At 47.3% G+C, this 17,272-nt stretch overlaps 6 protein-coding genes and 1 non-coding gene across 7 annotated transcripts; 4 read left to right on the top strand and 3 right to left on the bottom strand.

Annotated features, from left to right (window-relative positions):
• Positions 1-853: 853 nt before the first annotated feature.
• On the bottom strand, positions 854-1,405 carry FPRO_09144 (uncharacterized protein; the record flags this gene model as incomplete). The annotated part of the gene is made up of 1 exon (XM_031232505.1): positions 854-1,405. One exon carries the CDS (start codon positions 1,403-1,405, stop codon positions 854-856), a length of 552 nt encoding a protein of 183 aa, XP_031082435.1.
• Positions 1,406-3,532: 2,127 nt separating this feature from the next.
• On the top strand, positions 3,533-5,207 carry FPRO_09145 (IMP-specific 5'-nucleotidase 1; the record flags this gene model as incomplete). The annotated part of the gene is made up of 5 exons (XM_031232507.1): positions 3,533-3,557; positions 3,646-3,681; positions 3,832-3,987; positions 4,037-4,342; positions 4,390-5,207. 5 exons carry the CDS (start codon positions 3,533-3,535, stop codon positions 5,205-5,207), a joined length of 1,341 nt encoding a protein of 446 aa, XP_031082436.1.
• Positions 5,208-5,941: 734 nt separating this feature from the next.
• Positions 5,942-6,035, top strand: tRNA. The gene is made up of 2 exons: positions 5,942-5,978; positions 6,001-6,035. It is a non-coding gene; the product is annotated as a tRNA-Glu (tRNA).
• A 1,353-nt stretch (positions 6,036-7,388) lies between these two features.
• On the top strand, positions 7,389-9,463 carry FPRO_09146 (uncharacterized protein; the record flags this gene model as incomplete). The annotated part of the gene is made up of 4 exons (XM_031232508.1): positions 7,389-7,602; positions 7,654-8,303; positions 8,353-8,832; positions 8,885-9,463. The coding sequence occupies 4 exons, from the start codon at positions 7,389-7,391 to the stop codon at positions 9,461-9,463; spliced, it is 1,923 nt and encodes a 640-aa protein (XP_031082437.1).
• Positions 9,464-9,913: 450 nt separating this feature from the next.
• On the top strand, positions 9,914-10,612 carry FPRO_09147 (uncharacterized protein; the record flags this gene model as incomplete). Its single annotated transcript, XM_031232509.1, has 1 exon — positions 9,914-10,612. The coding sequence occupies one exon, from the start codon at positions 9,914-9,916 to the stop codon at positions 10,610-10,612; it is 699 nt and encodes a 232-aa protein (XP_031082438.1).
• A 1,612-nt stretch (positions 10,613-12,224) lies between these two features.
• Positions 12,225-13,667, bottom strand: FPRO_09148 (uncharacterized protein; the record flags this gene model as incomplete). Its single annotated transcript, XM_031232510.1, has 1 exon — positions 12,225-13,667. One exon carries the CDS (start codon positions 13,665-13,667, stop codon positions 12,225-12,227), a length of 1,443 nt encoding a protein of 480 aa, XP_031082439.1.
• A 457-nt stretch (positions 13,668-14,124) lies between these two features.
• On the bottom strand, positions 14,125-15,111 carry FPRO_09149 (uncharacterized protein; the record flags this gene model as incomplete). Its single annotated transcript, XM_031232511.1, has 3 exons — positions 14,125-14,353; positions 14,406-14,593; positions 14,644-15,111. 3 exons carry the CDS (start codon positions 15,109-15,111, stop codon positions 14,125-14,127), a joined length of 885 nt encoding a protein of 294 aa, XP_031082440.1.
• Between the last annotated feature and the right edge of the window lie 2,161 nt (positions 15,112-17,272).

Here is a 17,272-nt window from a genome sequence, read left to right on the forward strand (position 1 = left end):
ATGACAGAAAAGAATAGGCTGGTCTTGTACTATTGGTGAAACAAGTAGGTTCGTCGAACTTCTCCAAAGACTTGAGTCAGTCTGTCATTTCCCGTGGGCAGTTAACAATAAGGGCCTACCTCCTCTCCTTAGGTAGATTGGTAGGTACTTTTCTTTTTGGCCGAGCCATTTACAATACCCTCTCTTTGATACCCTCTTCAATACTCTGTTATACAAGGTGGTCGTGGTGGAACCGAAGATGGATTTCCTAGCCTGTCATCCCGCCAGTGCGGTTGAAACCTCAGGGAGGGATGTGAATGGAGAGTTCGAGTCTTGTATTCATGTCGAGGGAGCTGCTGGCGATGAATTTGTGTTTGTCATTGGGATCATCTCGGATGAGTCGCACGTAGGCGAGGCTAAGGGTTACGCTGGAGGAGACATCTGTAGCAAGGTCGGTAACCGAGGCTAAGGATGGACATGTCATTTCTTCAGACAGTGAAGAATTGGAAGGAATTAGTCTATGTTTTCTACGAACAACCCCTGAATTTGCGTGGGGCTTGCCCACAGTCTCTCAAAGATTGGTTTGAAGTCGTCATAAGTCTTGTACTTGGCATTGAAATCTCGGCAGCATATCCAACGAGTTGCAGCTATTTTCTCAAGGCCTACTGACATAACACGACCTGTAGAGTTGCAGATCAGCTCTGGTATTATCAGTTGTGGCAAGACGATTGTGCCCTCTTTGGCCTAGGAATCAACCGGCTTACAAGATAGGTTTCGATGACTGAGTTCTGCATTTGTGAGTATTTAAGGCTGGGCAAAAAACAAATGTTCATTCTTGACGAAGGTTTCTTCTGTTTACGTCACAACATCTTTCTTATTTTCTAGTCGCCCGCTCAGCTGCTTCCAGGGCTGTCTTGATAACTTCGTCCAAGAATCTCTCATTCTCGATTCCAACACTGATTCGTACCAAATGCTCAACAACGCCATACCTCTCAGCCCATTCGAGCTCGTGGTAATGCGCGAAGAGCGTATATGCACAACCTCGAGTGAAGTTGGTCCCTAGACTCGGCCCTTTCGCCACATCAAGAGCATTGTGGAACGCGATGGCAGCTGCAGGGGTGTTGAAACGAATGGACAACAGATATCCATACCCCTTTCCTGGACGTTTGTATTTCTCGTAAACCTGTTGTGACTGGCTTCCCTTGGGGTAGTAAACTTGCCCAACTGAACTATGCTTGCGAAGTGTATCCGCGAGATGTTCTGCATTTTGACTCGCCTCCATGACTCGTTCTTCAAAATCGGTGCTGTTTTTCTCCATAACAATCATATCCAGCGGGAAGTAGGTGTTGACATAACGATCCTTCAGTCGTCTCTTCATATCCCAATGGCCTCTTCCCTTTGGGTTCAGGGTTACGCTCCCTCCCATGACGTTATAGCCCCCGCTAAACATATTTGTCAAGCTTGTGCATACAACATCGCAGTGTGAGATAACGTCGACGTTTACCGATGTACCGACTGTATCATCGACCACGAACAAGAAACAAAATTCATCGGACAGGCTTTTTGTTCGCTCTAGATCGACGGAGCCAAGGAGTGGGTTGCCAGGGAACTCTGTGAAGGGCACACAGCTCCAGACCTGCAGCCAAGTCCTCTTCTAGAGTTTCCAAGTCGGATTGTGTACTGCTATAGATTTTGCACTCGTACCCGTGGATCCTGCTTAGAACTTTGATAGTATCGACATACAAAAATCTAGATCCGTTGTTAGTCTGGCCAACTACCAGGTTCATTTTGACATACCCGAAGATCGCAATGGTCCTTGTTGTCGTTGTAGCGTAAAGGCTGATGATATCATGGGTACGGCTAATAGCCGAAATGCCGGTGGGGTATAAGAGCACATCGCTCTTCTTCAACTTGTTGTCTTGGGTACTAAACGAGTCTGCAACGCGTTGTTGTATGGCAACCTTGGCCTCTTTTGCTCCTTGTGGAGGGTAGACGACCACAGAGATTTCGTTCAAGTCACTTCCGTTCTCCGACTTTTTGACAGGAAGGATATTACCCCGAAGTCAACCACGAATACAAATGCTCTTGTTAGCTGCTTTTCTAGATATCTCTGAAGATCTTTGGCATGATGACGCGCTGTTATTAGCATCGCTGATCTTCCGCGCTCTTTCAACGACTGCCTCAGCTCGTCTCGAAATTCGGTTGCAAGAAATCTCCAAGGCAAGCTCGAAGTCCATGTGAGCAATCGTTCTGCGAGTTCGTTGACGGCAAGAGGGACGAAGAATCGAGGGTATCCGGTCTTGAGCTGGGCTATAAGTTCGGGGTCTCTTCTAGCCCAAGCTACAGTGTCTTCCCATGTCGGTATATAGACACTGACTGCCTATTGGAGCCTATTAGTATAGTGGTATTTGGCGATGTGTTCGAGAGTCCTTGCATGTTTGTCTCCTGGTGGGAGAGAACTCCCAGCCTTTGCCCTCATCTCTTCACGGGATTTAATCGAAGATAGTCAATTTGCGGTATTTGGATCTTGTCCAGTTGGTCTTCTACTGTGCTTCGCCTGCTGCTGACGTCGTCGACTTCACAGCTTCATCGTCATTGCCCTCAACTTGATGGAACGGGACGAGAGTAGAAAAGAAGTATGGCCAGATACCGATGCTTTACGTCCATCTTTTGCCACGAAATTGTACTGATTTGGGGGCGTCTCACCGCATCTAATTCACCTTGATCATTGGTTCATGAGCAGGTTTTGTGCTGGGGATGGACAACAGTTTGAGACATGCATAAATACCTGGCTTCAGCCAGCCACTATAATAATGAGGGCCAATGCGGGCGATTTACACATTGCCGATCTGAAGTGAGATCTCAGCCATGCATAGGCTATCTGTCGATCCATTAGGTATTGGAATATGTAGTTTCTGTCAGCCGCATCGATTGTGCCTTGCTTTGTTGCTTGTGAATCAATGTTCTTATGGCATTGATTTTTGGTGGTGAATAACAATTACTGTACCTATTCTATATATTACTTAAAGTGCCAACATACGCACCAACTCTGAGCCAGTCTTGAAAAGCAAGCTCATTCACGAATCATCTTTCGTAGCTTGGACTCATCGTCAATGCAATGAAGGCAGAAGCGTAAACCTCCTGCATAGTCTAGGGTATCCTAGTTGCAGTGTGGGAGATCTCATCAATGTGAATGCCGTAATGCAGGGGGTACCATGAATACCCCGAACCAATCAAATCGACCGTCCCCTACAGCTTTGGGCTATCTTAGCGGTCGGCGTCCCCCGCTCAACGCTGCGGCGGCTCCCGTACGTCACCCGGATTTGGAGGAGGACAGGTACGACGAGGTCTGGATTACCTCCTCCTACTTACCTAGGTCAGGCAAGTGCAGGTCACACCGTCTCTCACCTCCCCTCATCTTATCAAAGACAAACAACAAACAGCAAACTCCTCCTCCTCCTATTCTTCCCTCTTACCAATTCATCATCCTACAAAGCGTCTTTATCTTTTTAACTCCTTCAACATCAATTGAAACCTTGTACCAACTGCAATAATGACCACCCGTTACCGTGTCGAGTGTAAGTTAAGCCGTCACTAACCCCACCTCAAGCCTCCCTTCTTGTCACCCAAACACTCATGGTTACACAAGCTCACGATAGTAAACAGATGCTCTCAAGACACACCGAAGGGACCAATTTATTGGTATGTTGGACTCTGCTTGTCCCAGATATCACGAACGGCATCATACACTACATAGTCCTTCTAATTCAACATTTTTCCATTTCATCCCCGCATCACAATGTCCCACCATCCACGCCTCAGTCAGACTCAGCCAGCTAACTCGAGTCGCAGAATGGGTCAAGGGTCTTCTAGCTGTCCCTTTTGTTCTCTACTCTCAGCCCACGGGTGTTTTTGGCGATGGACCTAGTGTTACTCAGATGGCCGAAGAGGCTCACCGCCGTTACGCTGAGATTATGCGTGACGTTGAGCTCATGATTGATGATCACAGTAAGCCTCCGTACTCACCTTCATAGCAAACATATCTGATCCCCAAAAGTTAGCCGTCAGCAAGATGATACCATGCTCCCGTCCAAGTTGCGGATGCTGATTCCCACTGCGGGCCCTTTCTTCACCCGCCTGCCCCTGGAGGCAGCTTTCAAGTATCAGGACAGAAAACGGTACATCTCTTCACGAAGATTCGTTGCTCCATCCTTCAACGACGTCAGACAGATCCTCAACTCAGCCCAGTCCATGGCTGTTACGAATGGGTCACTGCAGTTGGCCACGTTTGATGGTGATGTGACCTTGTATGACGATGGGTTCAATCTTGAGCCATCGAGTCCTGTGATTCCCCGTCTCCTCGGTAAGATGGTGCTCAAAAAGTCAAAACAGTAAACTAATGTTCATCAGACCTCTTACGAAAGAACATCAAGATCGGTATTGTCACGGCTGCTGGTTACACTTCTGCCGACCGATACTATGAGCGCCTTCATGGATTGCTTGACGCAATTACGGAGTCAACTGATCTGGATCCTATTCAGAAGCAAAATATCGTCATCATGGGAGGTGAAGCAAACTACCTGTTTGAGTACTCACCTTCTTCACCATACAAGCTCGCCCCTGTCCCGCGCACTCAGTGGTTGACACCTGAGATGGCCTCATGGTCGGATGCCGACATTACAAGATTGCTGGATGTTGCCGAAGGTGCCCTTCGCGACTGCGTCAACAACTTGAACCTGCCTGCCATGATCATGCGCAAGGACCGTGCTGTTGGTATTATCCCCAAGACGCCGGGTACTCGCATCGCCCGTGAGAGCCTGGAGGAGACTGTTCTCGTTGTTCAGCGCATCCTGGAGCTCAGTAGTCTCGGATCCAGCGAAGAGCGCCCGACCAAGCACCGACCCAACTCTCCTCCAATTCCACCTTCAGTGGCGAGCCAATCACGCCGCGTGCCATTCTGTGCTTTCAACGGAGGTAATGATGTGTTCGTCGATATCGGTGACAAGAGCTGGGGCGTGACCGTTTGCCAGCAGTGGTTTGGTAGCAAGGAGAATGGTGGCGCCATTCGCGGAGAGAACACACTGCACGTGGGCGATCAATTCCTAAGTGCTGGATCTAATGACTTCAAGGCGAGAAGTGTTGGAACAACGGCCTGGATCGCAAGCCCAGCCGAGACCGTGGAGCTGCTCGACGAGCTGGCTGATCTGATGCAAAAGAAATTGTCTTGATTGCAAGGAAACTTCGGCTTTTTGCATGGAAGGTCTCTCTTGGGTATACCCTGACGCTCGATCATGTCAGGAGTAGATTGGCTGTTACTCGAGGAGAGTCTCGGCTATACGTGGACCTTCGCCTTTAAACGTGGCATCGGCAGCAAGCCCGTCGACGTCCCGGCAACACAGGAGATTGATCCTCGTCGACTTATGTTAGGACGAATGACAGAAATTGCTGACGGATTGATTACTTGGTTGGCCTGACACCTCACAGACGTAATATCATGCTGGTTCTATCAGTTACATATCTTGATTGATCTTTGAGCCGGGGATAATGATGGGATCAAGATCAGTGAACTGTGTTTATTTATGGGAATACTCTATGTTGGAGTTAGACATCTACCAAGACTTCTGAATACAAATACCCACCGGATATCACTCTATCCTGAATGTCTTTCACCATTGTCGCTCAAATAATCTCTACCAACCTCTCTGATGCTTTAGCAGGTGTGCAAGATTAGGATTTCTGATACCATTTAGAAGCCTGATCATACTGACTCTCCACATCAACACGAGATATAAGATATTGGCATTTAACAGATATGAATCTTATTCTTGAAGCTCCTGGCAACTGATAGAGATTATATTACAAAATAATATAACTCAGTCTCAACCAATTAATGTTGAAAACCCTATCGTCTGTCCGGTGTGGCAATTATAGAAGTTAATTTGAACCAGATCTCTAAGCAACATCCGGTATGGTGTAGTGGCTAACATTTCGCGCTCTCAACTTACAGCTGAGGGATCAGTTCCGCGGAGCCCAGGGTTCGATTCCCTGTACCGGAGTTTCTCTTTTGCATTTTTTACCTTTTGTTCTTAAATGTTTCTGCCCATCATTTAGAGAACAGACAGAGCAAGCAAGTATTTGTATTTATTTGCCTTAAGTATCTATCGATCTATTTGCTTAATACTAAATAAAGTAAACCTATCTATATAATGTCTGCTTAAATATGGCCTGATAATGACCGTTAAGGATTGGATATCAACTAACAACACCAACAGCCATCGGTATATGCAAATCATGTCACTTTCATACCATTCATTAAAGTAAAGATGAACAGTCCGTCTTGCTGCATCTTCTTCAGATATAGGATGAAAAAAGCACTACTCAGTGCTGCGAGGCGTGAGTACGAAGCTTCAGAATGTCATCTACGTAGGTATTTATGTCTCTCTAACAGTTCACGCATACAACTCATTTCATTCGACATACCAAGAGCGGCAAGCATCTCAGTAAACTCAGTTCTTGCAAGCGTCCTCTGAGAGGAACAACATCAAGACACTTCACAATTTCCAAAAGTCATCAGGCGAGAGTGCATGGTCCTTTCTGACAATGAAGCTTCCTTGACCTACGAATATTGCTCACGGCAGCTCGTGCAGGAATTAAAGCAGTTGATACAGAACAAGCAATGTAAGTATTTCGACTTTGCCAATAATGTATTAGAAGACTCGAAAGCTCGAACGCGATAGTTATCCCAGCTTCAACACAAGCAAGCAAAGGCCTGTTTACAAACTCACATGAGCACAGTCAAGATGTGGGATTCCTCAATGATAAGTCCTCCCATGACCGCATGGAATTACTGGGGGGGTTCTCCCCAATGGAGTGTTACCACGGACGAAGGTCCGGTTATAACCCGTCTTGGCCACGTCAACCGCATGTTAGCCAAGATTGTGACACTGGAGGAGATGCGCATACGGCCAGCAAGCAGGAAACATATCGTGTCACAATCGGCTATTTGAGCCAACAAGAGACAGTGACTAGGGGAATGTACAAGAATTACGGGTAAGATAATAGTATCTATGGACTGCCCAGTAGTCTGAGTGCATTCTTGTGAATGGGGGCGTAAGCTTACACGTATCGCGCGCATGTAGACATACATACATTCGCCTTGGCAATGTACTGTTGAAGCAGGTAACTTAGGTATCAGGCTATATAACAAACATGACTTCCCTTGTTTCTCATTCTGTCTTATTTCTTACGTTGGATAAATGAGGCCACGTGATATCATCATATAGTCTATTCAATTCAATTCCCGCAGTTCAGTTCAATTCAGCTCAGCCCAGGTTGGTTGGCTGGTTGGTTGGCTGGCTTATTTATACCGAGTTAGCTCCCTTCAGCCTCAAGCCATTTGTGTTTGCTCCATGGACTTCGCTGGAGGACTCAGCTCTGACGAGATTCGCCCAATTGATCGAATAATGGATTTGGAATGGATGGAATTCGCCGAAGGTTGGGAGTGGCATGCACTGAATTATGTGAATCCTCTTCCTCCTATGATACCTTACCCATCTTACTGTGTCAGTCGTCGATGCGGATGGTGTCGCTTTTCGATCAAGCCCGGCGACCTCATCACAGCCAGTCAGTTACACAGCCTCTGAACGTCAAGAATCAATACTAATTCTATGAAAGGAGCATCTGGTGGCACTGAAACCGTTGCCTTTGAATCGTGCGATTCCTTCAACGATGAAAAGTTGCATGCAACTTTCAGGCGCTGCACAAGTGATCACGAGTCATGTGCAACAATCGGATATCACGTTGAATGCTCCGAGATAGCTTCATCATTCGGGCTTGACAAGAGAGCCTTTGTGCCAGTTGCTCGATATTCTTACGAGCCTTCGGTTCAAGAAGATGAGCGGCGACGGGAGTGGATTCTGAACCACTTGCACCAAATCATGAGTGAAAAGTTCACAAGTCTACCACCAGAGATACTGCTTATGATATGCAAACATCTGGTCCTTCACTATGCGATAGCTTCACTGTCTCATGTCTCTCGGTCGATTCAATGCACGATCGAGCCATTGAAGGATGTATGGGCTACTCATTTCGACCTGGACGGAATTGAGTATATAGCTTCCTTGTCGAACATGCCCAAGCCCGGGAGCAGTCAACTCTGGAGGGAGGTCGAGGGCCAGCAGGAGAACTATATTTTCATCTCAGAAGATCATCTCGGTATTCGACAGATCGTTAACGATCCTGGAGCTGTTGCATCGGTACAAGGTAGTTCAGGCTGGTGGCGAACACTCCCGATCACCAGCAAAGTCCTCTCATTCTCTGATGATGTAAGTTTTATGCCTCTGATCCTGAATTATAGTTCTAATGTCAAGGCAGGGCCTCAAATTGCGCAGTTTCGCAGCTGCTCCGTTGAATCCCACCATTTGTTGGCCATATCCCATGACCCCAAATGCAATGAAGAACATGGCTTATCACGTCACAAAAGACTCATCTTCAAGTCTCGGTATGACTATCGAAGCTCAAATGGTGGCTTTGGAGTTCAACGAGCCTGAGATCACGGGATACTCTGCTTGTTGGTACAAGGACCAGCTGGTCGATCTTCATACGCACAAGGCTGAAGAGTCCCTGGCTTTTTATCGTGAGCTGGACGAAATGGCGAAGAAAAAGTCAGCCAAAGAAAAGTCAGACGATTCGACTACAAGTTCATCCCCTCATTGGACGTACCATCCGTTGAATCTTGGAGAACGTGTTGAACAAGTCTGGTTGCGTTCAAGAAAGGAAGCCAGCGAAAAGAATACAACTGAAGACGAAAGGCGACCCAAGACATTAGATACTGCCACAGAGACTGCGATATTGGTATGATTCGACACACCGCGCCCTCTTGAAGCCTGAAGCTGACTCGTGTTAGCTGGTCACTAATCAGTCGCGAACACTTACCATAGGAAGAAGCAGCTCACCACGCAGCGAGTGGAAATGCATAGCCAAAGAATCAATGGAAAATCCAATGATAGTCTACTTCAGCCCTCGTCTTGGTGGCATTTCTTTATTTGCATCACCCACTGTGAAAGGAAGTGACAAGGAGACCTTGCCAGCAAGACTAGCACACGAATCCGAAACAGATCTTGTTGAGACCTCAGAAGTCTCGCTCGATGCTGTGAGAGAGGTTCAGATCTGCAGAGAAAAATCCGAGAAAGTGAACAGTTCAATATCCGGTCTCTTGTTTCTATACAAAGATGGAAGTCAGGCATGTATGGGCAAGTTTCGCTTCGATCATGCGAAAGAGATTGTGTCTGCTGCCGATTCTACGTGCTTCTATCTCGGCACCAGATACTTGGATCAAGGGAACCAAGTCCTGAGAGAGTTCTGTTTATCGAAGCCAGAGTATGAGGATGAGCCACTGGAGTGGAAGAGTACTCTGTGGAAAGAAAGTTTGCCACGGGAGATAATGCTATTGATGGACAATCAGATGGGTTTTCTGAATATATAATGATTGACTATCTCAATACGTACATAAACAATTAATTAATACCTCGCTCGTCTCTTCATGAGTAACACGAGATGATGACGAGGGGAGAGAGAAATTAGGGGGCCCAAGAAAAAATTCCATATTTTGACCACTGATCGGTAAGTTTATACAGGTCTAGCCTAATATCTCTGTATCGTTCCATTGTTATCAGGGGATCGTTGATTAATATCAGAATTGGGTAGAATCACATGTTGGAAGCCTCGAGATGTGCGTGTTGCAATTACGTCAATTGCTCGTAAACGGTGTCTCAAGGTGACTTTAGCCACAGCATAATGGCAATGAGACTGCAATAACTTTCCTCTATATTAACAGGTAGCTTATCCAACTTGACAACTATCTATCGATGACACTCTCTCTATTGAAATTAGTGTCTGCATTCTCTCGACTACAAACAAAAGTGCCAATATCAACATGGCTGAGTCCAACAAACTCAACAACGACCTCACCGAAAGCACATACGTCAAAGTGTGCTCAGATCATAGCGAAACACAATCAAGACAGATAGTGACCTCTAAATACAAGGACGAAAAGCTCAGCCCTCTCCAGAAACACGTTCAATTCTGGGACCGCGACAATGACGGCATCATCAACCCATGGGACGTCTACAACGGCTTCCGCGAGCTCGGTTTCGGCCTTTTCTTCTCAATAGGCTCTCTTCTCATCCCCATCTTCTTCTCGTATCCAACACGGCTCGGTCATAGTTGGCTCCCTGACCCCTTGTTCCGCATCTATGTCAATGACATCCACAAGGCCAAGCATGGCTCTGATACAGGCATCTTCGACTTTGATGGAAACTTCAGCCCCGAGAGATTCGAGCAGATGTTTCAGAGGTTCGATACATCAGGAGATGGAGGCTTGAATGCTGATGACCTGTGGAGATTATGGGCGAAGGATCGTTGTGCAGCAGATCCCGCTGGTTGGACCTTTGCTTTCATGGAGTGGTGGACAACATATGTGCTTCTCCAAGAGGATGGAGTCGTGAAAAGGGATGACTTGAGAGCCTGTTATGACGGAAGCCTGTTTTGGAGGATCAAAGACGAAAGAGGCAGACACAGCCAGTGCATGGATAGAAAGAGCTTTGGCATGAGAAACTTCTTTGCTTCAATTTAGCAGGCCCTCGAAAAACATAGCTTCAATTTCTACAACGGGTCATCTACAGGTCACGTAGAGTGAATAGATAGCAAAATTAGAGAATACTGATCTTCCACCAAGCCTGTAGGTATGATTATCTCCAGTCCCTCCTAACGTTGGAGACCTTTGTTGGAAGCAAAGCGGTTTTCGATAACCTCACCAGCACGTACAACTTAGGCCAACGTCTTGAGAGTGTTTCCTTTAAGAACGTGATTTTGTTTCCGTATCTAAATGCTTCTCCCTAAAAAGCCGTATACGCCGTAAAAGCCTCTTCTCTTGGCCTGAGACTGGTGTGTTGTAGGAGTATGGCGATGATTCTTTGCCTGGTATACCATCGCCGTTCTGAGCCGAGTATTCGTTGCCGATGAATCCTTTTCGTCCAAGGTGATGTCACATGTCCATATGTAGCCTGGCCTTGCTGTAAATATTTGAGAGCGCATATCTAGAGGTATTCTATTCGCTTTGTCGTTTGTAAACTCCGTTTGTCTTGTGCTGCTCTCTTGATCTCGATTTACATCCATGATGTTGCTATCCTTTACCGTGTCCTTCTCTGGGTCGGCATGCGCAGAGGAGAGAAGTCGTTTTCGTCAACCTTTGTGTCAGGTCTTTCAGATACTTGTATGAGATCTCAAGCGGAGAACTCGATACATCCAACACATAACGCGAACGAGTACGTGGGAGGTCTTGAACAGATGTCACCACCATTTTCTGTTCCCTATAGCTCACAATAAGATACTGCTGAGGATGTCGGGAGTGGCGATGTGTTTGTATTGGAAGAGGGGGCTCTGCCAAAGTTATACAAAACGCGGAGTTAAGACTGGCGCAAAGAGAATACGAGCATCTAGCATCTTACAAGTCTTACCTCTTGATAGGACATTAAACACAACTGGGTACCTTATGCTTGGAGGACAGAACGAATAATGACTGGCTACTCCCTACGTGAAGCATATCACTTACGCAGCTGTGCTACACCAGAACAAGACGAGAGCATCAATAACAATGACAAAACATGGAATTCGTAAGCTGTGCTCAGCTCCCACCGTGTGCCACTGCGACTGAATCGTGACGGTTGATCTGGAGTAGCCAAGGCCTTTATGAAACAGCTGATTCGAAGTGATATCAGGGAGATAACTTTACCCTCTTTCATTACTTCACTGACAGCAGATGCTCCTGAAACTTACCGAGGACATGGAGGCGATATCACGACGTTTTGGGGGACCCATCATAAAGCAAGTCAGAAGAGTCTTGAATTCTCATACACTAACCGATCCCAAGGGCAAAATATTACAGCAAGTCATCCTTGCTCGATGACCTGTCAATCATTTGTGATTTGGATCCCCAAAATGACGACTATCGTGTAACAAGCACCCCACGATCGTCACCAGAGATCCCACCCGCTCGCACATCATTTAGTTTGTATGGAGTCGGGTCTCAGTTCTGTTGAGTGCTGTTGGGGGGGTCATGAAGAGAAACAGGAAGAAACAGGAGGTTATGACCGAGTTCATTGTCTCTAATCATACCTAAACGCTTATCGGCTGGCTCTTAACTGGCGAATTATACACTTTTGTACATATGACTCTTGTCTGGATCCTCAGAATCCCCCTTTACCATCATAAGCTCCCTTCTTAGTAGCTTCTTTCCATAACCTCTTCTTCACTTCCCTCACTGTCTCTCCTCTCTCCTCTGCCTCGCGTTCCAACTCCTCCTCAAGTTTGGCCTTTCTAGCAGCACTTTCCTCTGGCGTCGCCACAGGAAGTAGTGTCCGCTCAAGTGGGTTATAAGGAACCCAGCCAAAAGGGTGCAAACCGGAATCCACATCTTTCTCCCACCAGGCATACAATTCGCGGAGAGTAGGAGATACGTCGTGTTTATATGCCCCAAGCCATGCCGCGAGCGCCGCCCTGCCAAGTCCAAGTGCATACCTCTGCTCAACCTTTTCCTCGTAGGTAAGCTGCCTAGTCATTTCTAAAGACACTGGAATCAACGGGACTTTCAATCCCGGGTGCCGTTGGTCTGGGCGCGCCAGCACGCCAAATGGTGCGTCAAGGAGGCCTATGTATAACCTGCGTTTGTAGATTTTGGCGAACACTCCATTCGTGCTAGGCGGATCAACCATTGGTATGGTCGCGTATTCCCTCTCGGTCGGCGGGTTGTCGGCGGCCAAGATGTGCCAGACTCGCAGTGGTATTAGTTTCATGATGGCTGATGCCCATTCCGAGGCAGATTTCAGCTTGAGAATTTCCTCCCACTGATCCGTCTTTGGCAAGGTCATGAGTGTCTCGACAATGTGTTCCATATGCTTTTGCACTTGGTCTTGCTTCGCCTCGAAAATTGCGATCTGCTCTGGGGTAGCGTCCATATTATGCTGCCATGGAGTTTTGGGCCGGTGTCGTTTCATTAGCTTGATTCCCTTCTGTACTTCCATCTGCTTGAGCTGGGCTAAGACACTGGTAAAATATCGGTCCATCCGCCTTGCGATGTAGTCTATACTGTAATATGGCCGTTTGATGAACTCTTCGAGCTGAGCCAACTCTTCCTCGGTCCATGGCCTTGCTTTAATCTTGAGCTCATCTCTTGGGTCTGAGGATAAGAGAAGGCCTGGATCTGGGGTCGGGGCATCACTATCACCAACGCCTTGGCCGCCAGTAACATCGTTACTGCTTTTGATTGAGTCGTCTACAGTTGGCTTTGCTTCGTTGCTGGTTTCGACAGCGCTGTAGGCCTCTATACCTTCCTCGGCAGCAATACTGCTGTTGATATGTATTGGCTCGTCTGATTTCGCTTCGTCGCTGGCCTCAATAGAGTTGTGGGCTCCTATACCCTCTCCGCCAGTAATGTCGCTGTTGATATTTGTTGCTTCGTCTGGCTTGGCATCGTCACCGGTGTGAAGACATCTTGGTTGTTGGAGAGAGAGGAGGCGAATAGGGCTAGGTTGTCGTTTGGAGACCGCAAGTTTGTTTTGGTGGTGGCGCAAAAAGCTCAAGGAAATTCTACGGCTTGCGTTTGACAATTGATACAAGGAGAAAGGTGCCATTATCGCGGGAGCTGGGCAACACCGACTTCCTCGCGTTCGAAATTATCGGCGCGACTGGAGAATGTTGCGTAGAGCAGAGCTTCAGCTTCGTAACACGTGACAGGGTTTACAGGCACAAGACCAATTTTTTACAACTACCAACCGGATTTCGATGCCATTTTTGCAAAAGGTCTTATTTTACACGGTCGAAATAAAAACTGGCTTATATATGCAGCTCTACTGGTTGTTTTAGTTTGCATTCAAAGACGTCGATGGAGGGCGGTCATAGGGAACCCACATCGACAGCTTGGGCACAGCTAAGGAATATACATCATGACCAGAATAGACATTTAAAACAGCATGCTATATGTAAAAATATATTCCCCTGCAAGCGGTAGGCAAGTAATGGCGTGGAGTCTAGAACTAGACCATTATTATCATACAACCTCTGCAGCATCCATCCATCTCATGCGAGAACTTAGAGAGACACACATCCATCCGCGCTGTCCTCAAGGAAGATACCACCGTAAATAAGCCCCTCGTTCAAGTTGGCCTCCTGAAATCCAGAGTTGGCCACATCATCGGTACCAGTAGGCTTCTTGAGGATACCAATCTGGAACTGTCCCTGCCCGGTCAAGTTGCGGGCGATGGGCTGAGTGGCGACCTTGAGAGGCTTGCATCCCTTGGAGTAGTAGGCTTGGATGGTGCTATGATTGTTAGATACGATCGTTATGCTATGTTTGTTTGGTAGGGACTTACTTCTTCTCATAGTTGAGAGTGATGGCAAAGTTCTGCCACACCTTCTTGAGCATAGGAGTCTCCCAGAGAAGCTTGAAGTCCTGGTCGAGAAGCTTCCAGGTAGCAGCCGTGCCGTTCTGTCCGATGAGTTGACCAGCTTGGAACTGGAACTGGTTGCCGGAGAAATCGGCCTTCTCGTGCCAGACATTCTATTCTTGTCAGTATCAACCACCCTGATAACAATTGAAAGAATACTTACCAGGTACTCATGGCTAAGGTTGAGAGGACGCTTGTCATCCTGCATGATGCTGAAGTGCAGAGTCTTTACACCCTTGGATCCAGGGCTACCCTCATTGCTATCCTTGTTGAACTGCAGACCAGCACGTCTGAAGCCAAGCTGCTTCATGAAGATACTCTTGTCGCTGATAGTGACCTCAAGTGGGATGGTACCAGCCTCGGTATCGAAGCGCGACTTGGTCTTGGTCTTGGGAAGCTGAAGAATCTCGGACCAGGAGATGTTGTTTCCCTTGACGAAGCCGGGGTTGTAGGGGTTCCAGCCGCCGCCATTCGCCGTGTCGAAGTCGGTCAGAGAGGCATTGGCAGGGACTCGGCCGTCGAAGACGACGGGGCAAGTCTCGCTTGCTCTGGCGAGAACCTGAGAGCGTTGGCCGAAGGGAGAGGCAGAGACCACGGAGGCCAGAAGAGTGACGAATGCAGCGGTACGCATGGTGAACGAGTAACGATATATACGAATGGTAAAGGAATGAATGAAATACAAAGAAATGAACGGATACTAGCCAGTAGTAACTTGAAGACAAAATGCTACAGAACCAACCATGTTGTTACGATGCAACAGCGTCTTAATATACATCTCGAACAGAACCCTTTTCAGTCTTTCAGATCGGGTAATTCGGTAGGTGCTCCGTTTCAGGCCAGGTTGGTAATCTTGTGTACGCGGCAGTTGAACAAGACATCCCACTTTGGGAATCAGAGTCGGTTATTCCACCCGTAAATATATATCTGCCATTGGAGGAATTATTAATCTGGACAGTTGACGGTGTATCTGAAACGTTTTCTAGAAGCCAGAGAAACTTTAACTGGGCGCAATAACTAAGCTTATTAGATTGGTTCCTATTAAGGTTTAATTAAGGAACCGGAGCCAGGTTGTAGCGGGATTCGATATTTCGACGATAGTTTCAGGAATAGCACACGGGGCAGATGGTGGATATATCTTGAGACGAGATAAAAACTTATTTACTCTACTCCGTACGTACTCAGAATTTCAGAAAGTTCCTAGATCATCTTTGGACGAATCCCCGGAGCAAAACTCGTCGGAGGGAGAGACAGTCTACCTCCGTCAGCTCCGGGATGAAGCGGACCCACCGTCGGCCGTGCTCCATATAAAATGCCGACCATATCGGCACTTGGAAGCTCTTGGGTGCCGAGAGTACTGAAGTTGATATTAAAAGTATATCGGGTATCATTCCATTTTAAGCTTACACAAAAAGTGAGCACTATCATTTTCGCATTCCTACGATTGACGGCACGGCACGTTTATTCTTCTTCCCCGCCATCAAGCTCAGACTCTCCAAAGTAACCGTCCACCAAGACTCTATTTACAGTAAGTAAGTAGCCTCTGAACCTTGACTCTTTTCAAACTCTGTATCTATTCTCACTCCCCCCATCCATCCCTCTCAGCCAGCCTCCTTTCCCCAGGATCCCCGTGTTACATCTGGGGAAGACACTTCCAATTCTCCAACATCCCAACAATCACAACTTCTCCGTGGGTAGCACAAACAAAAAAGAAAGAAGAAAAACACCTCCACCCCCACGGAATCTCCAATGCGGGCACGAATCAGCCCTCCTGCTTCTCGGCACTGATATCCGAGGAGGCTTCTTTCGGTGTGCCGGTTCTCTCTCGTGCAGCGCGGTAGTCGCGTTTCATCAGCCTCAGTTCTTGTCGTGTTTCGCTCGGCACGTTATTTCCGCGATGCTGCATTAGTTGTGAACCGGAGTAAGTGTTAAGCATGACCGGTCACGCGGATCATGCATGTTAAACCGCTCCAAAGGGAGCAATGTGATCTGAAGCCAGAGCTTGTGAGTGAGCCAGACACTCACCCACCCACTCACTCACTCACTGGTCGTGAGACTCTCTCTGTTCCGTCAAATCCTCTTGACCACGTGGGGGGTTGTCACTGTGTCTCAACTTTGTCCAGAACCTTTGCGTTGATGACAGCTTCAGCCTTAGCCAGGTACCCGGAACAGACACCCAACACCAGTGAAACTCAGTGGAAACCCACGATGACCGGCGAGGAGTATCATGAAGGTTGTATTAGCGTCACGCCCTGCTCTCATTCTCAATCTCATTCACATTCACATGTCCCAATGCATCACAAATTCTTTCCAGTGCTCAGCGTCATCGCAACGCCTCACCTTTGTTTTCCCAAGTCCAATGAAGCCCTGTGACATTTCCACTTTCGCTGCTACTATCGATCAGCGGTGAGACCCCTCCAATATCATATCCAAGCCAATATATCGCTCATCCCGACTTCGCTTTGGTCATGGCTAATACAGTATGAACATCGTCGTCGTGAGACATGCGTGCATATCGCGTGGGATGTTTTCCGTCGCTTCTGGATATGTAACACCGAAAACTCCCAGCCCTCAGCATCGGCGCATCCGCACACGCCACAGAGGGAGGAGTGTGTACTCACCTGTCCCAAATTGCCGGGTAAATAGACATTCAGAGGTAAATAAACATCATTCTTGCAGTAGCGACATGTGATATAACGTGCTACGATATCAACAAGTGGAATGCTTGCTTCCATCATCCTTCTAGTAAAATAGATCTCGCTTCAATCCCTGTAAATCTAGATAATGCTCTTACC

Source organism: Fusarium proliferatum (genome assembly GCF_900067095.1).
Source record: "Fusarium proliferatum ET1 genome assembly, contig: FPRO_scaffold006, whole genome shotgun sequence".
NCBI classification, from domain to species: domain Eukaryota; kingdom Fungi; phylum Ascomycota; class Sordariomycetes; order Hypocreales; family Nectriaceae; genus Fusarium; species Fusarium proliferatum.